Genomic DNA, 27,237 nt, shown 5'->3' on the forward strand with positions numbered 1-27,237 from the left:
GACAAGATGGCTGCCTAGTTGCTCCGCTGTCCTAGAGGAGACGGAAGCAGCCGCCTCTCTAGTCAACTTTCGACTCGGATCTCGAAGACCGATACGTTCCTTCCGGGTTGGGGTAAGGTTCCGAGTTGCGACTGCGCAGCCGGGGCAAACAAGGCTTACGTACTAACGTAGAGTCGTGCTGGCGGAGAGGAAGTGGCGTTACACTTCTCGCGAGAGTTCAGCGTCGCTAGGAGGCTCGGCGGGCAGGAGGGGCGGAGCCAGGTCCGGCGGGGCGGGGCTGAGAGAGGAGGGCGGTGCTGGGGGCTGTGACGCCGGACTCGCGAAGGTTCCAGAGGCGCCGCGTGCGGTAGGCGGTCCGCGGTGTGGTGCAGGGTCAGTCAGGGTCGTCGCAGGGCTGCGGGCGCTGCGAGTCGCGTGGGTGCGGCGTTTCCTGTTCTTTCCCCCGCGGGGCTGCAGCTCGTGCCTTGCCTACCCAGCCCGACCATGGCTTCAGCTGTGGAGGAGGTAAGGGTCCCGCCTCATCTTCCTCAGTCGCCCGGTCGCGGTCGCTGGCCCCCCACCACCCTGTTTCCCGTGCTGACTGCCCTGCGGCCGCCCCCCCTGGCAGCTTCCTGCGCCGTCGGGTCCCCGCGCTTCCCCGGCCTCATCCCTGCAGCGGCCCCTGGTGCCGAGCTGCCCCTGCGGGAAAGTTGCCGATGGCCGGGCCGGCTCTCTCCCCGCGCGCGGTGCGGGTGAGCGGGGTGTGTCGGGCTCCTCGGCCTCAGGTAGTGCGGGTGGTGGAACGAGCGGCTGGTCACCTTCATGTTTGCCCCGGGCCCTTTCGGCGCCCGCTATTGTAGCCCGGGGACGTGACGCTTCCTTAAATGAGGGCCGGTCGCGAACACCGAGTGTCCCTCCTGCGTGGAAGGCGGTGGGCAGGTGAGAAGTCTTCGGTCCCAGCCCTCGAATTCTCGGTCCTGTTTTCTCCGCACGCGCGAGTAGCCCCGTTTTGGCGGCACGGTTGTGCTTCTCTTGAGCCGTAGCAGTTAGTGCTCCTGTCAGGGGGCTATGGAGACCAAGGAATAGTTCTGTTTAAACGGTGCTGGGCGGCTAGCCATCTGCTGTTTGGGAAGGTAGTTGTCACCACTAGCGGGGACTAGACCTGTTCTCTCCTCCGTTCTCTAAACTCTGCACCGAAGCGGCCTCTTTTGGAGACTTAGTTTGGCAATTGCCAACTGGGACCGATAATATTTGGGTTGCTCTTTTCCTGGTCTAATTAGAATGTCAGTAGCACAGTGAAGTGTTGGGTGTCTAGATTTGTTTCCTGGAAATCTTTTCCTCAATAGGAACAGGTCTGGGGAATCTCAGATTTGACTTTTTTTCTTTATTTAAACCAAAGTCTCATTCTGGTTTAAGTAAAGAAAAAGTTTTAAGTATTATTCTGGATAATTTGCCACAAATTTACGTTATGGGTGAAAGATAGGCCTTGGGGTACTGTGTGCCCTGAGGAAATAATCTCTGAAGTGACTTCACCGTCATAACATAAGGATAGCTCAGTATTCATCCTCTTCGAAGTAAGGGACTTGCTTTTTGTTTGTTTGTTTGTTTGTTTGGGGAGGGGGGAGAAAAAGGGGAGAGACAGGGAGAGAGGAAGGGAGAGAGGGAGAGAAATAGCAATTTGTTGTTCCACTGACTTATGCATTCATTGGTTGATACCTGTATGTGCCCTGACCTGGGATCTAAATGGAAACCTTGGCTATCAGGATGATGCTCTAACCAACTGAGCTGCCTGGCCAGGGCTCTTAAAAAAAAATAATAATAAATAAATTATTGATTGATTTTTAGGGAGGGAGAGAGAAACATCAATTTGTTGTTCCACTTATTTATGCATTCATTGGTTGATTCTTGTGTGTGCCCTGACCCCGGATGGAACTTGAAACCTTGGCACATCTGCCTGATGCTCTAACCAACTGAGCTACCCTGCCAGGACCAAGGGGCTTTCTCAGTTGAGGTACTTAAACACTCAGGAATGTTTGGGGGAGGATGTTTTGTCCCAGATAAAATGCACTGTTTTTAACCAATTTAAAGCATACAAATCAGTTCATTTTAGTATATTCACAGTGTTGTGAAACCATCACTGCCAATTCCAGAACATTTTCATCACACCCCAAAAGAAACCTAGTAGGGGTCCATTAAAAAGTCACTCCCATTCTTCCTCCGCCAGCAACCACCAATCCAGTTCTGTCTTTATGGATTTGCCTGTTCTGGGCATTGCATATAAATAGGAGCTTACAGTATGTGGCCTTTTGCCTTTTGGTTCCTTTTCACTTAGCATAGTGTTTGCAAGTTCATCCATGATGGAGCTTGTATTCCTTTTTATGACTCAATAATAGTCTATTATATGGATACACCACATTTTGTTTATCAGTTAATCAATTGATGGACATCTGAATTATTCCTACTTTTTGATTGTTAGGAACAACGCTGCTATGAATACGTGTGAACTACTTTTTATGCGGACATAGGTTTTCAGTTTTCTTAAGTGTATACCTAAGAATGGAATTGCAGCATCATATGGTAACTACCGGTAACTCTGAGAAATTGCCAAACTCCTTCCCAAAGTGGCTGTACCATTTTACATTCCCACAAGCAATGTCTGAAGATTCCCTTGTTATTTCCTGAGTCGTTTTTGTTGTTGACATTAGCCATCTTGGTGGGTATGAAGTGGTATTTCATTGTGGTTCTGATGTGCATTTCCTTAATGACTAATGAATGAAGCTGAGCATCTTCTCATGTGCTTAGTGGTTATGCCATTTGTATACTTTTTGAGAAATGTCTTTTCATTCCTTTCCCCATTTGGAGGCACTTTGATTTTAATGCCTTATAGTGTAGAATTTGGAACTAGATTAGAAGGTAAATTTGAATGTGTTTATGGGTGGGTATAAAAGGGATATGTGATTTTTGCATAAGAAAAGCAAGTGAATGCCAAGGTAAATTAGATGAGAAGCTGCTCCATCTAAGGCACCTTAAAGTATGTGTGCAGGAAAGGCTTTTACTGGTTTCAGGACTGCAGGGAACAGAACAATTGAGGAATACCATAAAGGCCTGCTTGAAGTTGTTTCAGACTTACAGTGGATATACCTCATGTTTGTAGTTTGTAGCACTTGAGAGCCAAAACTGGCTATAAAGGGCCTGGGAATCCGTTAATTCTCAGAGTTCTTTTCAGGGTCTGCTCAAAAAAGGATTCCTATTCTAATCAAGAAGTAAAACCCCATGTTTGATACCTTTTTTAAACTAAATTCTTACTCTAGGGACATAAACTAATTTTTATTTCAACATTTTTATCATATTGGTATTAGAATCATATGAAAAATTTAAGCCATTATAATAAAAAAAAAAGATTGGTTTGCTTTGAACTAAAACATCTTGGTGTTATGCTCCCAAGATGAGCTTGCAATTTTTTTGTCTTAGTAATATGAATTTTGGGGTCGTGAGCATGGACAGGAGACGGCACAGTTGGACTTTTTATACCATTATCAGTTATAGATGGTGAAGCAAGGGCATCTGAGTTAAATGAGATAATAAAAGAGTTGGATAAAAGAAAGCATTCATTTTTCTGTCACTGCATTTTTATAAGACTTGAGAAACATTAGGACTCCTAAACTCTACTTCAGATATTATACTGAGTTATTTAAAGATGTTTATATTGAGCTTTTTATATGTTTTCAGGATATAATGTAAGTATCCTCTTATCAAATTGCTAGTATCAGCCAGAATGTAAAATTATTTTAAGAAAAACAAATTCCTTATTTGTAATGTGTCAGAGGATAACTGGGAAAATATTTTTTAAGCCCATTAATTTTCTAACAGTTTCTTAACTCTCAAACTTAAAAAACTCTTGGCTCTACCTCTAGAAAGTAGACTTCAGTAGGCGAGGTACTGGCATGAGGAAAGAACAGCAGGTGGCTTTTATAATGATCAGGAGTATGTTGGGTTGTTTGCTCAGGCTTTTTCTCTCTATTGTGCAGCCAAGTCCCAGACTTTCAATCATAAGTATAAGCCTGGAGCTTCAGAACAAGACTTTTTCTTAAAAGCAGAGATACATTTTCTTTATCTTTTGTCTTAAAAATTCAAACTTTTTAATGTGTACTATTTAGGTATTTGGTGAAGGAATATCAGTGAAGAACAATCCCTGACAGAGTTAGATGACCTCAGTGAAGTTACTGGAGCATTTCACCACTCATCATGTATTCCCTCATCCTTTTACTTTAATATTTTTAAAATTCCAAATTTTTAAATTCCTGATGACTAGAACTGCATGTTATAAGGGAATCTATGAACTCCTTTTCTTAAAAAAAAAAAAAAAAAGATTTCTTCATCTCAATTTAAATCACAGAAGGATCTTGTAAATATAATGTTCTACAACAGCCCTAGCCTATTTGGTCAGGGAATGGAGCATAGGCCTGCGGACTGAAGGGTCCTGGTTCGGTTCCGGTCAAGGGCACATGCCTGGGTTGTGGGCTCGATCTCCAGTGGGGGGTGTGCAGGAGGCAGCCGATTAATGAATCTTTCTCATCATTGATGTTTCTGTCTCTCTCTTCCTCTCTGAAATCAATAAAAATATATTTTAAGAAAATGTTCAACAAAGGCAGATAACAGTCTACCACACTGGAAAATTTAGGCTTGATTACCTATTGTTATTACAAGATTGTTAAGTTTCCATTTTTTATTTAAAATAGGCTGGAGGAAAGAATTCAAGTTACTACCCAACCTGAGAAAATTTAAATGAACCTCCTTAATTCTTAGTTCTTATTTCAGTAAACTGAAATGACCAATAGGCCATAATAGCAAGCTTTTATCTTATCATAGCTAACTTATCTTTTACTTTAACACAGCTACAGAAAGATCTTGAAGAGGTGAAGGTGCTGCTAGAAAAGGCCACTAGGAAGAGAGTACGTGATGCTCTTATAGCTGAAAAATCCAAGATTGAGACCGAAGTCAAGAACAAGACGCAGCAGAAGTCACCAAGGAAAGCAGAACTTCTTGACAATGAAAAACCAGCTGCAGTGGTTGCTCCCATTACAACGGGATATACAGTGAAAATCAGCAATTATGGTATGACGCGCTCCCCTACATCCAGCTCTTTTTGCCTGTGAGCAACTGATCCTCAGTAGTGACCAACTAACATAACAAACTTAATTTTAAAAATAGTTTTGAGTGTTTGTTTTGGTGGTTTGAATACATCACTTATTTAATAAGATGCTTTTTAAGAGATGAAAAAGGATAGGATAAGGATACATTCTAGAAGCTATTACCAGAGCAAGCTGATTGAGTACAATGATGAATAGCAACAAGAAAGAACCTACTCGGTATATATGGAACAAAGCTTTTTATTTTGATTTTCATCCTGTTTTGCATTTCATTTTGACAACCACCAATATTAATTGAGGAAAGAAATCTAGTTAAATTTAAGAAACATTTTTGAGCACCTGTGTGCCACTGTTGTGCTTGGACTTGTGGACATGTTATTGGTGGGAGCACTCCTTGTCCCTACTGGTTGTTGGTGGGAGTAGGCTTGCGATGTCCTGAGAAAAAGAATTTTCTGATACTTGCACTGGAGGGTAAAGGACTGTAGAAAGCTTTATTTCTGTGGAATTATATACCCCTGAGTTTCCAGGTCCCATTTCTCTTTGTCCTGCCATAGCAGTGTAGCTGTGGCTTCAGCAGAGCTTGGATCAAAGCTGTTGCCTAGAGTTTTCGTTTCATGTTGGAGCAGTGTCCAGTCCAGCATTGAGCTAGGTTGGCTTGTGTTTCCAGTTGCAGTCCATCAATCTATTGTGTGTGGGGTCTGCAGGGCCATGTGGCTGTGGAGGGAACATGGGCGAATGCAAGAGAGCCCAATGAGCCAAGAGCACCAAGAGAGCAAGCTCCTTTGTTTGGGGGGCAAGCTCCTTTGGGGGATTATGTATTCCCAAATTTTCATGAGCTTGCATAGGCCCTGCCCCCTTTAGCCAATCCATGGTTCCCCAGGTTAGATCAGTAGGCAGGTACCTTCCCAAATTCACCCCCAACTTTTCTGTACCTCTTCCCTTTGTTAGACCCCTTTCTCCAGTGTTTTGCAGGGATTGGGCCAGTAGTTCGCTGGGGAATGTGAAAGTGCAGCTTCCTGGTGAAGGCCACCATGCTAATAATGTGTGGCCTTCACTTTATTCCTTTCTTATCTATACTAATAAAAGGGCAATATGCTAACTAGACCGGGAGACCTTCTGGACGTCCTTCCGGACAAAGCCATGGTGGCAGGGCTGAGGCCGAGGCAGTTAGAGGCAATCAGGCCAGGAGGGGAGGGCAGTTGTGGGTGATCAGGCCAGTGGGGGGGGGGGTGGGGACAGTTGGGGGTGATCAGGCCAGCATGGGGGGCAGTTGGGGGTGAGCAGGCCAGCAGGGGGAACAGTTGAGGGTGAGCAGGCTGGCAGTGGGGGGCAGTTGGGGCAATCAGGCCAGCAGGGGAGGGGGGCAGTTGGGGGCGATCAGGCCAGCAAGGGGGAGGCAGTTGGGGGCAAGCAGGCCGGCAGGCAGAGTGGTTAGGGACAATCAGGCAGGCAGGCAGGTGAGTGATTAGGAGCCAGTAGTCCCAGATTGCGAGAGGGATGTCCGAGTGCCGGTTTAGGCCCGATGTGGGATCGGGCCTAAACCGGCAGTCAGACATCCCCCAAGGGGTCCCAGATTGGAGAGGGTGCAGGCCGGGCTACTAGTTATTAATAACTAGCTAATTACAGTGGTATCAGACGGATAACAATGACAAAGACCCAGACCCTGCTTATGGTGCTTGGGACATAGATAAAACGAATACCACAAAAATCTAACAATACCATTTGTCCTCATTAGATCGTAACTTTTTTTGTTTTGTAAGCAGTACAACTTAAATCTGATTGATGAATTATTATGAAGGCAGGGACAGCCTTATGTTTCTTTTTGCTCATAAGATAAGCACATAGTAAGTACTTAATAAATTTATAAATTATGGGAATGCAGCTAATGAAATGATTCTACTTGTAGAAGAGACATTTGAGTTTGAAGGGTGCATTCAGCAAGTGTGAAAAAAAGAAAGGGAATTTCATGAACAAATGACATGGATAGAAACATTAAAGGCATCAGATCATGTATTTTTTTAAAGATATATTTTTTTATTGATTTCGGAGAGGAAGGGGGTGGGGAGATAGAAATATCGATGAGAGAATCATTGCTCAGGTTCCTTCTGCATGCCCCACACTGGCATGTGCCCTGACCAAGAATCAAACCATGACTTCCTGGTTCATAGGCCGACAACCACTGAACCACATTGGCCGGGCTCAAACCATGTATTTTGAGTATTGTCGTAGTGAAAAGCAATGTGTGTCGTGCTTAAGAGATGTACTATAGGAGTTATGCTATGTATTTAGTTGATTGATACAGGAAAATGGTCTGAAGGTGGTAGGGTTATGGCACATTAAGGAAGAACCTACATTTGTGTTTAGGGAGAAACTTAATGTGAAGGATGGATTAAATGAATGATAAGAGAAGTTCTATATATATCTATAATGATATGTGAAGTTCTATAGGACTCTGTAGGACTTTTTAAAAAATTGACACTATATTTCATTCTATAGGACAAACTGAGGAAGTGTGAGGGATATATATATTATATATTATATACAATAAACATACTTAATAGGCTTTTATGTGATGTTTGTATATTTTTTGTGTTGACAAATCATCTAGATTATAATGCCAGTAGTTTGATAGTGTATACTGAAATGGCATGCAGTAAATGTTAGGTTAGTCAAATTAGCAGATTTGGGTGAATCAGACTCTACTTTGTCAGAGAAGGGAATTGAGGAAGCTATGATTGGTTGTATTTGTTGAACTGCTTAGATAAGTAGAAATGATTATGGAATTAATACTGATGTTTAGTAATCCAGCTTAGTGGAGAATACTAATATTTAGGGATAGGACAAAATTATTTCCATAAATAGGGGAAATGAACTACTATTAAATAATATACTTAAGTCCCTAGCCGGTTTGGCTCAGTGGATAGAGCTGTCCGCCTTCGGACTGAAAGGTCCCAGGTTCAATTCTGGTCAAGGGCATGTACCTTGGTTGCAAGCTCCTCCCTAGCCTGGCCCTGGTCAGGGCTCGTGCAAGAGGCAGCCAATCGATGTGTTTCTCTCACATCAATATTTCTTTCTGTATTTCCCTCTCTCTTCCACTCTCTAAAAATCAATGGAAAAGTATCCTCTGGTGAGGATACTTTATTTTGAGGAATAGAAAGAACATGGGCTTTGTGTTCAGTAAACATGGATTTGAATCCAAGTTCTACCACTGGCTAAATGCCTAATTTTGGGTAGATTACTTAACTTCTTTGAAGCTCTTCTCCATCTAGAAAAATATTTATATTTCAATTTTTTCATGTTTCTATTACTAGATTTCCATTTTACTTCATTTTATTATAAGCCATATGCACTTACTGTTTTAAAGATAGTGTCAGACTTCACTCATGTCTTTTTTTGTTATTTTTGTTACTAGGATGGGATCAGTCAGATAAGTTTGTGAAAATCTATATTACCTTAACTGGAGTCCAGCAAGTCCCCATGGAGAATGTGCAGGTGCACTTCACAGAGAGGTGAGTTCCCATTATGGGGAAGACAGTGAGCTGTAAGTCAGCGATTACTTAGTTATGGCCTCTTTTTTTTTTCTTTTTCTTTTACAGTATCTAAAATTCTGCTTAAATTTAGAATTAATTGTCCTACACACCTGTTTGAAGGGGTGAATCTTCTCTGGGATGGCCAGATGCTCAACTGTGGCTTATTTCCACAGGAACTAGACAGCACCTTTCATAGAACCAGAAAGATAATGTGTTTGTTATTATGTTGTAGGTCATTTGATCTTTTGGTAAAGAATCTAAATGGGAAGAATTACTCCATGATTGTGAACAATCTTTTGAAACCCATCTCTGTGGAAGGTAGTTCAAAAAAAGTAAGTCTGCTTTTTTTGTCATATTGTGAAATCTCATTAAATTGTACCTGGCCAATTTAGAATTGAGATGAAGTAGAATTAATTAATCCTGTATAACAGAAGTCAGCAAACTACAGCATGTTGCTTATTTTGTAAGTACAGTTTTGTTTGAACGCAGCCACACTTGTTTGTGTATTGTATGTGTGACTGCTTTTATGCTATGACGGCAGAATTAAGTAGCTACAGCAGATCATGTGGCCCACAAAGCCTAAAACATTTACTCTCTGGCCCTTTACAGAAAAAGTTTGCCAAGCCCTGCTCCAGGAAAAAAAAAAAAAAGATTGTTATAGGAATGTTGCATTAAATTCTGGAGAGGACTGCTTTTAAAATGGTTAACAGTGGGACTTGAATTTTAATGCCAGTCTTGCCACTTATTGGTTGTGACCTTTTGTGGCAGGTCATTTAATAACTTCTTGTCTCAGTTTCCGCAATTGTACTATAGAATAATTTATCTCACAAAGCTGAAATTATATATGAAATGAAATATACATAAAGTGTTTAAATTAATAGTAGCTATTATTAGAAGCTTTATGGGTTTTGATACAAAAAAGGACTTAAATACTTAGCCTAGTTGGAGTTAGAAGCTATAAAAATAAACTGTCTTGTCTAGCCAGTCTTACTCAGTGGTTGAGCGTCAACATATGTACCAGGAGATCACGGTTCGATTCCTGGTCAGGGCACATGCCGTGGTTGTGGGCTTGATCCCCAATGTGGTGCGTGCAGGAGGCAGTTGATCAATGATTCCTTTCTTATCATTGATGTTTCCATCTCTCTCTCCCTCTCCCTCTCAACTAAATATGTATTTTAAAAAATAAACTATCTTTTCAAAATCTGTTATTCACTAATTCAGATAATCCCTCCTTTCTACCTGATTTAAATAAATGAGGTTTAATGCATCTGGTATATAGATGTGTCATTCTGCCATCTATACATAGAATTATGTAGCAGCTTAAAGGTAATACTGGAATATAATTTATTGATTAGCTTGTGTCTCACTGCTCACTTTTCATCAGCTAATTCCGTAGTTGAAGGATACTCAAAGGACTCCTGTCCCAGGAGTTACATGGATCATTGTTGAAAGAGTTGTATACTCTAACTCGTCCTGTTTTCTTATTACCTTCCAGACTCAGTGATACTGCCTTATATGATTGGATTTTCTGCCTGTCTCTGACCCCTCTTACTATGTTACTCCACGCTTCACCAAAATCCAGCCACTCCTTTTTTCTTTTTATTTAAACACACCAAAATCATCCCATCTTGGAGCCCTTATCCTTGCTGTGCCAATTGCCTCGAAGACTCTTTCTCCTGGATCTTGGAGAGCGCTTCCTGATGAAGGTTCTTCCCCAGCTCCCATTAACACCCTCTTTGTCTTGAGAGCACTTAGTATTCGACAGTACTCTAATTTTCCCTGTTGTGGTCTTTCTCTTCCATGATTGTTCAGACTCTGACCTCTATTCATAAAGGTATTACTAGTTCCTAAAACAGGTCCTACACATTAAAGTAATGATTAGTGAATAAATAATTGTCTTCTAAACATTCATGCGTATCTCCGTGTATTCTAGGTCAAGACAGATACAGTTATAATCTTATGTAGAAAGAAAGCGGAAAACACACGGTGGGACTACCTGACTCAGGTTGAAAAAGAGTGCAAAGAGAAAGAGTGAGTTCATTTTCATTTTCTTAAGAATTTTAATGTATTCTTTGCTGGGATTATAGATTTTTAATAGTTTGCCTTTATAGATAATAGAGTTGTATAGTCTGTGATTTGACCACTTACTTCTCAGTGTCCACTAACTAACCCAATTATCTTAACATATGCTCCAACTATCAGAACCTACTGGAAGTGTCCAGCATGTTGCATTTGGTTGGCTCTTTTGTGCTGGTTCTTAACCCCGGACCAATAGTGCTTCTCTAGATATGGTGCCCATTCCCAGAGATTTCATTTTAGTAGTTCCAGAGAGACCCAGACAGCCTGTGGTTTTTGAGTTCCATAGAAGTTTCTGGTAATGTAGTTATGGAGTTTTATTGTCACTGATGTAGGGTGGAAAAGATAGAATATTTTTATCCCACTTTAATGCTATTCTAAAAAATATTTATTCAAGGACACTTCCATTTTAGGTCACACATTCCTCTGTATTGGTAATGTACTACATGGAGTCAGTTAGCTTTCTACCTTTGTCTCACTCTGATAGTCAGCATGCATTTGGTATGTGGTTGACTAGAGTTGGGCACACTCTATGGAACTGATTTTTAAATCTAGAGTGAATTACCTGAGTACAGAACCCTGTCTTACTGTTTATCTCCAGTGTCCAGTATATAACCTGGCACTTAATAAATGCGGTGAGTAAAGAATTAAATATGAAGTTAATTGGCCTAGGTTGAACATTGATTGCACGAAGGGTATTGCCTACATTAAGAACTGTTGTTTTTACTGCCAGGCACAGGCCCATACCCATATATCTCAGGCTTAAGAGGAGGGCTTTTCTAATTAAAAAATATGAAATTCAGTGTCTGTACATGTGTAATGTATGTTTGTGTTTTTCTCTCGAAATATTTTTTCAAATAATATGAGGAAACATGCTTTAAAAAAAAATTAAGACAGTTCAGAAAAGTAAATGCTTATTTACGTACTTCTTCTGCTAAAAATTAACTAAAATCCCACTGTCCCAAGAAAACCCCTAGCCATTTTGATGACCCCTCTTTGCTACAACCAGAAACATAATGTATGGGTGTATATTGTTTTAATTAAGATGAATTTGTTATATGCTGTATTAATTGTGAATATCTTTAGATACTCAATATCTTCCCCTTACCTCCACTCCTCCACTTGCTATAAATGTTAACCTGATTTGTATCTTCCCATACTTAGTAATCAATCATGCATATAAAATTTGTCAGTAAATGGGATCATTTGTGTATACACACACATAATTTTTAGATGTATATATAGATATTTCTTAATTATTACGTTTTCTTTTTAACAGAAAGCCCTCCTATGACACTGAAACAGATCCTAGTGAGGGACTGATGAATGTTCTAAAGAAAATTTATGAAGATGGAGATGATGATATGAAGCGAACCATTAATAAAGCCTGGGTACAATCAAGAGAGAAGCAAGCCAAAGGAGAGACAGAATTTTGAGACTTTAAAGTTCTTTCTGGAATTGTGATGTGGAAAGTGATGTTTCCAATAAGGACATGTTGGTGAGCTGCAGATAAATTTAACAGATAATTTTACAGAGCCTTCTTCTAAGTAAAGGCAATGAATTCTCCTACTGGAGGGTTTATTTAAATAAAATATGCTTATTAAACAGTTCCTCTAAAGATGGTTTCCTTAGTAAACTGGTCATTTTAATATTTGCATTTTAATATTTGCAAGTCTTGCCTAATGAAAATGCCATATTGTGTGTATTTTTGTTCAGCTAAGAGGTAGGGAAAAAAATGTTACTGCTTGTTAAGTTCTTGACATCAGTTCTCACCAATGTAAGAATACGTAAATAAAACTTGAATTTTTTCAGAAAATGCAAATTCGTATCCATGCTTCAAGGTTGCTATAGGGACATTTCTTTCTTTTCTGTTAGCAGCTTAATACATATACCATGCATTACAATGTCCTAATGATCCAATCACAAATGTTCTTCTCTAGGTTTAGATACAGTTTATGAATAAATTGAAACTAAATCTGATTTTGACAAGAATAGATAAATATCTTTGTATAGTACCAATTAGTAAGTTTTGCCACTGATCAGATAGCTTACAAAAAACAATAACCATAAGCTAAAAACAGATGTAAAAATCCATCTCTTCTATTTTCAGTGAAGTTAGGTTTTTTTATTCAGTGGAATATCTTTAATATCTGTTTTTCCAGGAAAAGTTGGGCTTTGGGGGAGAAATTGTTTATTTTAGAGGGAATTGCTGCTCCTAAAAACAAGAGGAAGAGCAAAAAACCTATGATCTCCATAACTATGTTATATTGGAGGTATTTTCCAATGCAACTGAGGTATAAGAGAAAACTAACACATAGAGGAGAAATCCAAGAGGAGATTAGCCAAGACTACTATAATGAGAAAATTTGGTACCAGTGGTAGAATAAAGTTTGTTAGGTAGCATTTAAAATTAATAAACAACCTATATATAGGCTAGTTACTACTACTTAACATATTAGTAAAACTATAATTAAAGCTGTGATGTTGACACATGAATAAACAGACCAATGGAACAGAATAGAAAAAGACCCAAGGCAGAAGTTGTATTGAGCTTCACTTTATTGCGCTTCACAGGTGTTGCATTATTTACAAATTGAAGGCAAGACCCTCCACCAGCAAAAAGATTACAACTCGCTTTATTGCGATACTCAATTTATTTCAGTGGTCTGGAACTGCACCTGCAATATCTCCAAGGTATGCCTCTAGTAGCATTTCAACAAGGGGCAGAGATGGGCTTTTATTGAGATAACCAAAAATAACGATATGTATACATTACAAACAGATGAAAGTAATATATATGTGAAGCCATGTGAGCACTAGAGGACGTGGATAGAACTCCATTATTACCCAAGAGTGAGGGAAACCTACACTATGTGACTTAAAATTTAGAAGTAATAAGGCTAAATATTGGTTAATTTTAACTACATAATAAATGTTTACATAGCCAAAAAAAATCCCACAATAAAAAATACATGATGTGTCAAGAAGATTCCAAAATTAAGAAATTGTTCACAAAAAAAGAAATGTAAGTGAACTTTAACATAAAAAGATGCCCACCTTGTTCAGAAGAGAAATTTAAAAATAATTTTTTACCTTTTATTGGGAAAACCCAAAGTTGAGCATACTGATTGTTGAGGGTATGGGGAAATTCATATATGGGAATGGAATCAAAACGATGAGAAGGTTAAAACATGTAGAAGGACAGTGCATTTATCACCTGGCTCAGAATTCTAGGCTCTTTCCCCAAGGCAACTGGCCAGAATTTGGAATGATAGGTGCAAAAGATTGGAAACACCCATATGTCAACTAATAGATGTCTAGCTGAATAAACAATGGTACATTCACACGGGGAGTACTTAGAGTCACAAAAAGAAATGATTATTTCTGTACACTGGTGTATTGAATAATTACCAGCATACAGTAAATGGAAAGGCAAAGTGCAGAATGCCGTTTGTGGTGTACTAGTACTTACCTGCCTTAGTTTTCAAATGGGTGGAAATGTGAATGCACACACATACATGTATTTGCTTGTATTTCAAAAAGAAACTGGAAGAGTAAGCCCAAAGTAATAAAAACAGTAAGCAATGAGAAAGGAGAGACAAGATGGAAGCAGTATTTCTGTGACTGTACCATTTTCTTTAGTTTTGGCTTTAGAACCATCAAAAATTGAATTTAAAAGCTACATAAAAAATAACCCTAAAATTTAGGGAAAAACACCTAATGCATGTCAAGTTATAAATGCATGTTACTTTCAAATGACTTTAGAACATGGTATTTTGACTGTCCATCACTAGTGAGATAGTGAAACTAGACTGATACCATGAGGAGCTAAGATTTTTATTAAGTATTAAATCAATAAAAACCATTTTTATCTTGAAAAATCCATTTCTTTGCAAGTCCCACCAAAAGAGCCTAAAAGCTTACAGCAATGACAATTCAGAATTCAGTGGTAATGAGCAGCACCCCAAGTACTCAGATGTGGTCTCTACACACCAATTCCTACTAACAGGACCCAGGACACAAAAAAACTGTGCCTGGCTGGTGTTGCTCAGTGATTGAGCTTCAACCCATGAACCAAGAGGTCATGGTTTGATTCCCGGTCAGGGCATATGCCTGTGTTGTGGGTTCGATCCCCAGTGTGGGGCGTGCTGGAGGCAGCCAATCAATGATTCTCCCATATCATTGATGTTTCTATCTCCCCTTCTACCTTCCTCTCTCTGAGATTAATAACATTTTTTTTAAATGTCTGAGGCAGGAAATATAAAGGTAAGCCTGGGTTATCTTATGCTAGAAAGTGAGGGAAGATCATCTATCCTGTATCAAGTCAACAGGATAAAGGACCCAATCGGAGTATAAGGTGCCGTGGAAGGATTAATTTGAGTCTCAAAATAATGTCAGGAGTGGATTGAAACAAAATCTATAAGTTTGGGATAGTGAAAGATTATTTGTTACCTTTGGAAGTTGCTAGAGCATCAATTCATTTGCTCTGAAAATTGATAGAAAATCATGCATTTATCTGGTCTTTAGTGTAAGAAAAGTATTTTAGAATAATAAACTGTTGATAAGGGAAAGTTCCTACAGACAAATTGCAGCTAATGCAGAAAAAAGGATGGCATTTAAAATATCACCATTGCCATCCTTAATGAAGGACACATGAAGAAGCAAACAGCCCAATGTTAGACACTCTACAGTACAAATAACCTGGCTCCTCCAACAAATGAAAGATGGAGAAAAAGGAGACAAAGCAACCAAATGTGGATTGCACTTGGATCCTGAGCCAAACAAAAAAAGTCGGGGCATGTCTTACCAGTAAATGCCAGAGATCAGCAAATGTGATGTTCTAGTTAGAATTCGATTAACACTAGTTTCTAGTTGGGATTTGCTAGAGTATTCCAGTTTGTAAACTGTAAGATATATGAATCCAAGGTATACTGATAATTCCCTCTCATAACTCCATCTCCACCAAGTTCCTGACTCTGCTATCCACCTGCACAGTAGACTTCTTCAGGATGATACAGGCCTCTCAAACAGTGCATGGCTGAAACCTGGACTTAGAGATCTTGTTTCCCCTAAACCCATTCTTTCCCCCCAGATCTTCTATCTGGGAGTTGCCTTCTACCATCTATCTAGTCACCCTTACCAGGAACCCAGAGAGCCCTTTTACTTCTTAATTATAAGCAGTCTCTTAAGTCTTACCCAATTTTCTTTCCTAAATAATACTTAGATCTGTCCTATCATCTCCTTTGTTAATATCACTACTTCAGTTCAGGCACTTGTCTACCTGAACAATTAAGACATTGTCCTGACCCGTTATCTTGTATGGAGCCTTTTCCTCTCATGGCTATCTCTACCACACAGCAGTAGAGCAAGCTGATGGTGTCATTCCTTTGCTTAAAACTCGAATAACTGGTATTTAAATTCAGTCTTAACTCTTTGCCATGTATGACATTTTCCGTGGTATGGCCCTTGTTTTGCACTACATGTTTGATACACTGAAATGACTAGTTTCACTGTTTGATGTCTTTCTGCCTTTGCTTCCACTGTTCTTTCTGCAAAGAATCGCATCCCTGGCCTCCTGATGTAAGTGCAGGTGTCGGCTCCAGGAATATTGTCCCGACATTAAGTCGGTGCTGCCGTACTGCTCTGCACGTTGTAATCACTGGGCTGATCACACTGTTACTGCTACTTCTACTCATTTTTGCTACAGGTGAAATAAACATGAATAGAGAGACTATATACTTTCAACAAAACTTTTCCTCTTTGCATAGATTTTCAGGGGCTTTGTTCTAAGGGCCCTTGAATATGGAACAAGAAAACACTTAGTGCTTCTGCTGTTCATTCAGCTATCATACAAAAATTGAGCATTAGCTAGTCCAGACATCAGCTCTACTTTCCCACATACTGTTTTTCTAACAATGAACTAACAGAACAGTGAATTGTGCAGTTTAGGGAAGCCAGATCAGTATTACAGATCGCCTGCCATAGGTGAGCTAACTCCATGTCAATGATTTGGATGAACTAGAAGATAAATCCTGCTTTCTGAGATAATGCCCTTAAATACAATAACCCTTTTTTTGTTGTTGCTAGAAGATTAAATTTGAAGGAAAAGGCAAGCATACAGAGCATATTTTCACAGAAAATACTTTTATTACTCTGTATCATCTTGGGAACACTTATGTTTCATTTAGTCCAACAGGAAAGATAATTCACTGACAGAATGAAACATCTAGGTTTCTTCATTGAAAATTTAAAAGTAATTTAAATAGACATTAGGTAGACTAGACTCCTATACTGGACGCCTGTTAAAACTAGGTTTTTGTCTGTTAGAAGAGTGTTGTCTTGTCAGAACTGGTTCCCTGCAAGCTCAGTAGGTTCTGGAGCTAAGGCAGTTTACCACATTGCTCGCTGGACCCCAGACATCTGCCCATGGTCAGCTAAGTGACGGAAGACGATCCGACTAAGCCTCCAACGCCGCTTCACACCACGTGGACGGGACGTCATAACACACCGATTTCTGATTCTAACAGGACAGCTATCCCGGGGAAGGGCAGCAATTTCTTCATCAGCCACTTCCTAAGGGAAGTCACAATATTGTTACACAGACATGTGGAAGTCAATGCTTAGAGGAAGAAAACAATAGGCTAGATTCACTCATGTGGCCAGAGTTTGGCCAAAGAACCCTGAACATAGTAGGGAGCCTTAACCTCAAAGTAGAAACAGACCAGAAAAATCACCAGCTCGTAGTTGCTCTGATCTTTAGTGTTTGGTCTCCATTTCATTATTTCTGCTTTTATCGTTGTTATTTTCTTTCTTCTGCTAATTTTGGGCTTAATTTGCTCTTCTTTTTCTAGTTCCTTGGGGTATAAAGTTAGGTTATTTCCCGATTTTTGAGTCATGAAAGTATGAAACTTCTGGACTAAAGTTGAAACAGGAACAAATGTGGTTGAGATGAGGCTGGAGAGGGAGTAAGGGTAGGATCCCCCAGAGCCTTGACATCTGTAATAAAGATTCTGACTGATCGAAAAGCAAATGTGAGTGATCAGATGAGATTTACATATTTAAAAGATCATTTGCAAGGCAAGAGAGTGAGTCTGGTTAGGGCAAAAGTGGTTGAGTAGAAAACAGAGATTACTACAGTAGCAAGTATGACTGAACCTGTGCTAGACTGTGGTGGAAGCAAAATAATTATTCCAATGTATTAAAAGAACATAAATGAGAAAATGCACATGAAAGCCACTAAATTAAATTATTAAGCATTAATAGTTCCTGATCTCCAAAAGCATATACATATGTTGCTAGAATTATATAAAACAACACAATTAGGTCAATAAATGACAGACAGTAAGTGCTGTAGGAAGAACTGGAGAAGAGAGAAATGACCAGATTGGAAGAATGAAGTTTCACAGGGCAGAAATTGAAGAACAGCTGCAAATTATTTATTTACGTATGTACATAATATGTACACACACACACACACACACACACACACACGCTCCCCTACCTCTCCTTGTTCCCAAACACATTTAAGGCAGTTTACAATGAGGAAATTGGGCAAAGGGAAAATGAGACAAAGCTATGTGCTCTGAAAGCCTGTAATTTGGTTAGAACTGGGACGTAAATACTGACTTGGAAGCTACTAGGCACAGGGCCACGATCAGGTCTCATAATTCAGAGAATCTCGGCACAACTATTATTGCTGCTTATACCAGACACATTTCTCCAGGGAGTCTTCATTAATAATGCCCTCCACAACATCCTGAGCTGAGAGGGCCACTTCTTGTTACTCCCTAAATATAGGCAAGTACCTAAATGCCATTACAGTAAAAGCCGTAATGAGTGGACCTGCACACTCAGTTTTCTGTTCATCTGGCTTAATCGAGACAAGATTTAAAAGAATCCGTAGTAATTAATGGCCTATATATTCTGCCAAACTTCTACAAATGTATTTTATTTTTACTCTGAGCTTTTGATAAGTTGAGTGACCTTGCGTTTGAGTTATACCCCCGGATGCTACTCTTGAATGCAGGTATTCTATCTGTCACCAGGTAGGTGCAGGACCTTCTGCTTCAGGATGCCAAACAGGGTTGTCATCCTCTTATTCAAGTTAAGGAGTCTGATAAGAAAGTAAACCTAAGTGGAAGGCCACCTTGGCACACAGAGGTGGGTAAAGGAATTCAGACAGGTAGGCTAGGCATGGCCCTGGGTGAAGAACACAGCCCCATGCATCAGCAAAGCTCAGGACACTGGAATGAGGCGGGGCAGGGGATGGGGAGTCCCGAGATCAAATAACTGCCCAATTTCTGGTGTGGTTAGCATGCCCTAGTACTTTCTAAGCATCACCTAATGAAATGGTTAAAGGCTTGGAATGAATAATTCTCTTTAATCTGAAACTCACCAAAATCAGTTTCGAGGTTATTCATTTGTATTGACTGAGAACATTTGATCATATTCTCCAGAAATTATTTTGACAGTGAGTCACAACAAACAGTATCAAAAGTGGTCTGATTTGAGTTAATGATCTTGGGTGGTCAGGGACTCATCTTAATTAGCTAACCTGAAGGTATTTTGGCAAAATGGTATTCTTCCTAATCGAATTAATCCGTAGCCTCTCATCTGCATATTCATAGGCCATTTTCCTTCTCTTCACATCACGCAACATTCTCCAGTCTACGTAGTAGCCTCGAACTTGGCCTGAAGCTGATGAAGGAACCATCTAAAAAAGATAAAGAATAAGTGAGGGATAGTCAGACCCAGGCTCTGCCATGTCCCCATCCTGCAGTCCTTTTAGTCACTACTTATGATCAACTATTTTTAGTAATTTTAAATAGACTTCTTAATTCAGAATAAATACCTTTTATGGATGTACATTAAACCAAAATGGTGGCAATTAATACAATGCCAAAATTGTGTTTTGGAAGGTCAAACATTTTCCCCTTAAATTCTTTACAATCAACTTTCTCTCTACCATTTCCTAACAGGTTTCTACAGGGTGTCACAAAAAACACACTTTAACAGCTCAATTTTGATTGAAATGTATTTTAATAAACACTGCCTTTGTAATTATTCAAAGTGTGTATATATTTTTTTGGGACACCCTCTATTTTTTTAAAAAACTTTCATTCTTTTTTTTTTGAAACTTTCATTCTTTATATAACTTTTTTCTGATTACAAAAGTAATATACTTTTAAAATGATACACTTTAAAAATGTATTGGTCTATACTATTTCTTCTGTGAATGTTTTATGTTCTTTGCCCATATTTCTATTATATTGTTCTTTCTTATTTTATACCAGTGCTTTATATATTAAGATGGCCTTCTTTCTGTTTTGTACACATCCTACCCTGCCCCTCTGTCTCTTCACCTCCTAAAATTCCTCTTCATCTCCTAAAACTCTTCCACTGGGTCCTCTTCCACTTACAGCCATCAAAATCTAACTCTTCAGTTTCTTCTCTTAACAACCCCTTCAGATTTTTGCTCTAGCTGAAGCTTGACTCCTTCTGATAGCTTCCCCTGTAGCTCTTTTTCCCCCCACGACTGGGGGAGAAAAATTAACTTAATCTTTTAAAAAGTCTTTTAATGTGCTACTAGAAAATTTTAAATTATGTATGTGGTTGGCATTGTATTTCTATTAAGCAAAGATACTAAGGATGAACTGTCCATGTTCCTAAGACCAATGGTACCTCATCATCTCTTGCCTACATAAGGGTACATACAGCTCCAGCAATTTCCCCCTCTCCATCTTTTTTCCCTCACTCTACAGGATTTCTTCCTTTACCACAAAAATACTTTTACTTCTGTCATGTTAAAAACACTCACACACAAAACACCCACTCTTAACTCATCACTCTAGCTCCTGACCCATTTTTCTGCCCCACTTTGCAGTAAAACGTCTTCAGAGACTTGTCTCTCCTTTGTGTCCGCTGTCTTCCCCATTCTCTCTTGAAGGCTTTCACCCCAACAACCTCCACCATGCTAACCCCGGTAGCCAGTTCTCAGCCCTTCTTCGTTATTTTAAATGTATTTTTGATTTCAGAAAGGAAGGGAGAGAGAGAAACATTAATGATGAGAAAGAATCATTGACCCTGCACACACCACACTGGGGACCAAACACGCAACCCGGGCGTGTGCCGTGACCCGCCCTGACCGGGAATTGAATCGTGACCTCCGGGTTCATAGGTCGACGCTCAGCCACTGAGCGACGCCGGCCGGATCTCAGCCCTTCGTTTAATTGGCCTGTCAGCTTTGAGCAGAGTTGACTACTCCCGGCTCCTTGAAATTGTCACCTCCCGCTTCCAGGTCACCCACTCCCGGCTCTCCTCCTCCCTCGCTGAGCTCCTTTCAAGTCTCTTTGCTCGGCTCTCATCTCTTAACCACGGGGTCCCTGGGGCCTCACCCCTCGGACCCCTGCTCTGGTCCACCTGCACTCACTTATAAATCAAGACAACGGCAGCTTTAATGCTAGTCGGTTTCCCGGTGACGGATACCGAATTTACATCGGCAGCTCGGGCCTCCTCTGAATCAAGCCGGAGGAGGGGAACCCCTGGGACGGGTCCGCGCCGAGCTCTACAGGTGGCAGAATAGTGGGGTGCCCGCGGCTTTGGGGGTTCCGGAGGAAGGGGGAAGGGTGGGGATTAGGACCCGGGCCTAACCTGCCGGACGGTCCGCAGCAGTGAGCCCAGCATGGAGGTCGCCATGTTGTTCGCTGCAAAGTCAAACCACTGCAACTTTATTGACACCCGCAGGGTGGGGCCTGGGCCGTAGGGGGCGTGGCCTGGGTCGCAGTGGGTGTGGCGTGGCGGCGGGCGGGTCTGCGCCCTCTGGGATGGAGGGGTTAGTTACTGAATGTGCGTTCCCGTGGTAATGAACGGTACTTGGGCAAATTGCAAACCCGAGAACGCAGCTTTGATATCGATTGGGCAGTCTGATGCTCCCTTTCCTCCTGCTTTACCTATTCTCTTAAGCTGCCTTCGTTCCTACCCAAGTCCTTTCCTTCAGTCCCTGCCCCCCACCTACCATTCATTATCACCAAAGTCTCTTCCCATAAGTCCTCCGTCTCACCTGCTCCTGCTCTTATATCCTCCATTCAGTTTAGGGGCCTACTCGCCAGAAACCTACAATTGTCAACTCCTCTGTCATCCCTCCTGTAGATGTAGTAAATCTCTTTCCATTATAATGGGGATAATGATCATGTTGATGATAGCGATGATATAGTTCCCATTTATGTCTATATATATACACACACACATACATATTCTGTATTGGAAGGGGAACTTTGCCATTTAAAAACTGCTGATTTCAGTCTGTAGTACAGGGAACTTTCTGGTCATCCCATTCATTTTTAAGTGTACAATTCAGTGGCATTAAGTACATTCACATGGTTGTGCAATCATAACCACCATCTATCTCCCCAACTTTTTATATTGCAAAGCTATGTACCCATTAAACAGTATCTTCCCATTCCCCTGCACTACTAACCTCGGGCTACCACCATTCTGCTTTCTGTCTCTATGAATTGGACTCCTCTATGTAGCTTAAAGAAGTGGAATCATACACTTGTCCTTTGGTAACTGGCTTCTTTCACTTAACATGTCTTTGAGATTCATTCATGTTATAGCATGTGTTAATACTTCACTCTTTCTTATGATTGAATAATAAATACTCCATTGTATGGATATACCACATTTTGTTTATCCATTCATCTGTAGATGGACACTTGCTTTGCTTCTTCCTTTTGGCTATTGTGAATAATGCTACTATGAACATGTGCACAATATCTTAAACAGTATTATTATCTTATTAAACTGTTTTTCATTGTAAGAGAAGAGGTTAAAACAATCTAATGGCTGGTAAGATAGGAAGCTCAGAGATAGTGAGATAAGACATAAGACTCTGGGGTCTCTTTTCTTTATAATCCTCACCAGAGGACATGGAGAGGGAAAGGGAGAGGGAGAGGGAGAGGGAGTGGGAGAGGGGGGAGAGAGAGAGAGAGAGAGAGAGAGAGAGAGAGAGAGAGAGAGAGAAGGAAGAAGAAGAAGAGGAGGAGGAGGAGGAGGAGGGGGAGGAGGGGGAGGGGAGGGAGGGAGGGGAGGGGGGGACAATCAACTGAGCCACTCTGGCCAGGCTCCAGGGTCTTCTTTAATTAATTGTGTTGGTTTTGTAAAACAGCCTAAGATTTTTTTCCCCCAATGCACCTTCCTCCATTAATGTGTGGGAAGTTGGGCAAGGCCAAAGGAAGGCTCATTTTATCTTGAGTTCTCCCAAGGAGTCTATAAGTCTCCCTGGCTATTTGACAGAATGTGGGTAATGAATGTGGGTAAGGCTGTTGGGCTTACTGTCCTGGAATTCTACGATCAGGAGAACCACCATCATTCATTCATTTATTCAATCAACAAATTCATTTTAAATGCCTATTATATACCACTGTGTGTGAAGTGGGGTGACAGAAAAAAATTCCTGCCCTTCTGATGCTTATATTCAATGGGAGTCAATTTGAGATTATAGGCTTAGATATGGGTAGAGATATCCACCACTGCCAGTTATAGTGCCTTTGCTGTTTCCATATTGTCTTTCCTTTGGAGGCTTAAAAGTTAGTTTTGGGGTGAACAGAGTAAAATTTATGAGTTAAATGTTTTGAGATTTGATTGTGAGGGATTGTTCCTAGTCACCATGTTGATTCTAGGCCTAATACGATGATAAAAACAATCGTATAGATTGTGAAAGTGAGATTAGACTTGCCAAGTTCACAGAGTTAGGCCTAGGCCACAGTCCACACTGTTAATCCCTACTCCACACTGTCCTCTGGAGAAATGGCACCTCAGGGACACAGGCCCAACTGTCATGGAATCCTTCCTTATAAAATGTATCGGTTAGTGTATAGATTGTGTGCCAATTCAATCACTACCCCAATGAAATTTTTCTTAACAAAATAATTTTGAAATATATATATATATATATATATATATATATATATATATATATATATATATGGCATGGGAGGGAGGTAGAAAGTTATGAGATTTTTTAAAAAGAAAAATAACTTAATAGTTTTGCCCTGCCAGATATTAAAAAGCCATATGTTATAAAGCATGACCGCACTACTTTGGTACTGGTTCCAAAATCCACAGACAGGTAAATTAACTAGAATAGATAGGCCAGAAAAAACCTTTGGTCATATATTAAAGGAAGCATAAAAATAATTCAACAAGTGGTACTGGAACAAGAATTTAAAGATTTTGGGGGAAAATGTTTCAATTATATTTTTATCTCTTACCATTTATCAAAATATACTAGTATTTTAGATAGATAAAAGAGTTACATGCTAACAAAACCTTACAAAGAGGAAAATGTAGATGAATATGTTTTTAAACTTCAGAGTCACACAGTAAAATACTTACTAAGCCTGTCCTTAGAGTCCCTGTCCTGCCAGGCTGACTCAGGACCTGACTTCCCTCCTGGCTAGGCCCCTCCTTCCCAACACAGCTGTCCCGGAGGGGCCTTCAGGGCCAGGCCCCCACATAGCGAGAGCTAGAGAAATAACAAAAGAAACAGACTTGATGGGCTCTCAGTGGTCTGTGTGTGGGTCAGCTATGAGAGGAACTACAAACAAGAGGAAGGTGAGTGTGAAGGGTGAGGGTGAAGGGGAAGAACGTGTTGGTAGAAAGGCACAGATATACACACATCTCACACCCACAACTCTGAAATGGTGTGTATGGATAGTCTGTCTTCATGGAACACCACCAGCTGAATAGAAACATTCTTGATGTATTGGCCATGGAGTGTGGGTGGTCTTTGCACCTACTTCTGTTAGCAGCCCGGGTGCCCCTGCCTGGGCGTCTCCTCTGGGAGCTCTGTGCTGTGCACGAGTTGAACACAAGATGGCAGTAATAGCACACCTGAGCTCCAAACCCTGGGCCCTCCTTGGCCTGTTCCCACAAACAGGGTCTAATGCAAACTGGACACACACACACACACACACACACACACACACACTACCCGTACTCCAAATAAGATCATGACACGTTGACACCTTGACTATCATCAGGTAGAACCTGTGTTTGAGTTTGCCTCCCTTGTAGGAGTCAGGACAGACTACACAATTTGTGCAAAATGAAAATGAAGGGCCCCTTATTAAAAAATCAGGGAAAAGTTGCTGTTAAAAAGAGTAAGACAGAGCTGAGCTCAGCACCTCTCCTTTCTCTGAGGTGGCATGGGACACCTGAGGAACCAGGGGTCAGCTGGGCAGTGGACACCCACGGGAACACCCCGAGCCAGTGTGGGATGGAATGGCTGCTCAAAGGTCTTAGAGATATGGAGTCACTAATCAAGTTCCTCATCCTGGTATTGCTTTGTTCTTCTTGCTCCACTGCTCTGACTCCTCTCTCCCGCTCCCCGGGGCCCTTGCCCAAATCTCCTCACACACAAACTTCTGTCTTGGAATCTGCCTTTGCAGGCGGTGGGGCGGTTGTGGAGGCACTCAGGCTGAGACAAACACCCCATCCAACATCATCCAAACAGTTCTGCCTCTGCTTCTGATTGTCCCTTTCACTTTCTCCATCCTACTCTGCTCCTCCTGCTCAGACCCGCTTCATCTCTGGCCTGAATTAGTGCTAACTGGATTCCTTATTGCTTTGCTGGCCTCCTTTTTTTTTTTTTAACTTAACTCATCACCTTCCCCCCAAACACGCCCACCTTTTTCTGCTCCCAGAGTGAACCTTCCAAGCCACGACAACTACTCACTTGGGGTAGCTCCCCACTGCCTGCAACATAGAGACCTCTGCAGGACCATTGCCCATCCCGAACTCTCCAGCCCTACTGGATTGCCCATCCTCCAAGGCTCCCCTCGGGCCTCCTGCCTCACGAAGCCTTTATTTCAGGCAACCTTCCCGTTCAGTTTGGTTTGGTTCATCAAATGCTTAGCTGAACACCAGGAACATAGCAGTTTCTGCCATCCAAGGGCTGAGGAGCAGACGGGTGGGTGGGAATACTACATGACGGGGGCTAGTGGTGCAGAAAATGTCGCGTGTCAGCAGAATCCCATATAAATCAAGGCTTTTAGCTCATCCACCCCAGTTGAGGGGCCTGGAAATACTTTTCACCAGGCCGAACCATGACGAGGTTTTTGTGGGATACAGGAAAATTTGCTTTTGCAGAGTGTGAGATCTTGTGGAATAATAAGATTCTGAGTGGGGAAAATATATGAAAAGCCTTTTTATTATTACATTAATCCTAAAACTGATGTCTATAAAAAGGCAACACAATTGGCATTTTGCACATTTTAAATTAGTAGTAGCGGGTATGTTACTCACCAAAAAAAAAAAAAAAAAAAAAAAAAAAAGTGTTCCCTTTTCTTCCCAGTAGTTTCAGGGAGATGTTTGCATATTTGTTTTTCTTTGTTGCAGATAATATGCACGCAAAGAGGTTTTTCTTTTCTGAGCCTCATTTTCCATCCACATATTCAGTCTCTTCCTGCCCCGGGGACTTGGAAAGGTCGATTTTCCACCTCCCTCGTTCTGCCTGCGGGGCCCTGGAGACGGTGTGCAAGTTGGCACCAGCCAAGGGGGCGATGGGCCTGATGTTCAGCCAGGCCTGGCTCCTGGGCTCACAGCTGCATTGCTCTTCTTTCTTTCTGCTGTGACTGAGAGGTGTCACGTAAGTGGGTGCTTAAGATAGAAAGGTTTAGAATGATGTTATTTAACCAGTCAGGCACAGCTCAGCAGGTAATTCTCAACCCTCCTCCAGCTCCCAGGGCTGAGGTCTCAGTCCTGGCCTTGGTATCTGTGTGCCGAAGCACATGCTATCAACTACTCTTTCAGGCTTAGTACCCGCCTTCTTCCTCTCAGGCTCATTCCCACTTCTAAGGACCTGATTTACTTTGTACTTTTCCTCATTGTATTCATTTCCTGTGGCTGCCATAACAAATTGCCACAAACTGGGTGACTTAAAACACAGGAATGTATTTTCCCACAGCTCTGGAGGCCAGAAGTCCAAAATCAAGGTGTCTGCAGGGCCACACTCCCTCCAGAGTTTCTAGGGGAGGCTCTTCCTTGCCCATCCCAGCTAGTGGTGTCTCCTGGCATTCCTTGGCTTGTGGCATCATCACTCTAATCTCTGCTCCCGTCTTCACTGGCCTTCTGCCCTGTGTGTATCTTCATGTTCTTTTCTGCTTCTTATAATAACCCTCTCTTTGCATTTAGGCCATTCGAATCCAGTATGATCTCATCTCAACCCTTACATTAATTACCTCTGCTAAGACCCTATTTTCAAATAAAGTCATGTTCTGAGATTGTGGGTGATTGAGAATTTTGGGGGCACACTTTTTAATGCACTACTCATCTACTTGAACTTTATCAAGACTGCAACGCCAGACCCTCTGCTCTTCAGCCGTCTGCTCCACCTCCTTTCCTATTCTCACCTCCAGCTCCTGTTTTCTTCTCTGACTCTAGTAGGAGTGACTCATAGTGTATGTGCTCAGGGCTCAGCCCTCCTGACTTTCTAAAGAAAT

General features: G+C 41.2%; 3 protein-coding genes across 5 annotated transcripts in view; 2 read left to right on the forward strand and 1 right to left on the reverse strand.

Annotated features, from left to right (window-relative positions):
- Positions 1–305: 305 nt before the first annotated feature.
- On the forward strand, positions 306–12,551 carry CACYBP (calcyclin binding protein). Its single transcript, XM_079760746.1, has 6 exons — positions 306–504; positions 4,875–5,094; positions 8,542–8,638; positions 8,892–8,991; positions 10,593–10,690; positions 12,015–12,551. The coding sequence occupies exons 1-6, from the start codon at positions 484–486 to the stop codon at positions 12,169–12,171; spliced, it is 693 nt and encodes a 230-aa protein (XP_079616872.1). The 5' UTR covers positions 306–483; the 3' UTR covers positions 12,172–12,551.
- A 373-nt stretch (positions 12,552–12,924) lies between these two features.
- TNN (tenascin N) overlaps positions 12,925–27,237 on the forward strand; it is a 68,437-nt gene continuing 54,124 nt past the window's right edge. For 2 of the 3 annotated variants that reach the window (XM_079760672.1, XM_079760671.1), the window contains exon 1: positions 12,925–13,429. The gene's annotated coding sequence lies outside the window, so the exon portion shown is untranslated. Of the gene's footprint in view, positions 13,430–20,354; positions 21,306–27,237 lie in introns of those variants that run through there. The other variant, XM_079760673.1, reaches the window with a different exon arrangement.
- MRPS14 (mitochondrial ribosomal protein S14) lies at positions 13,426–21,455 on the reverse strand. Its single transcript, XM_079760674.1, has 3 exons — positions 21,386–21,455; positions 19,290–19,448; positions 13,426–17,308 (listed from the first exon to the last, which is right to left on the reverse strand). The coding sequence occupies exons 1-3, from the start codon at positions 21,428–21,430 to the stop codon at positions 17,126–17,128; spliced, it is 387 nt and encodes a 128-aa protein (XP_079616800.1). The 5' UTR covers positions 21,431–21,455; the 3' UTR covers positions 13,426–17,125.

Source organism: Cnephaeus nilssonii (assembly GCF_951640355.1).
Source record: "Cnephaeus nilssonii genome assembly, chromosome: 21".
In the NCBI taxonomy this organism is placed as follows: domain Eukaryota; kingdom Metazoa; phylum Chordata; class Mammalia; order Chiroptera; family Vespertilionidae; genus Cnephaeus; species Cnephaeus nilssonii.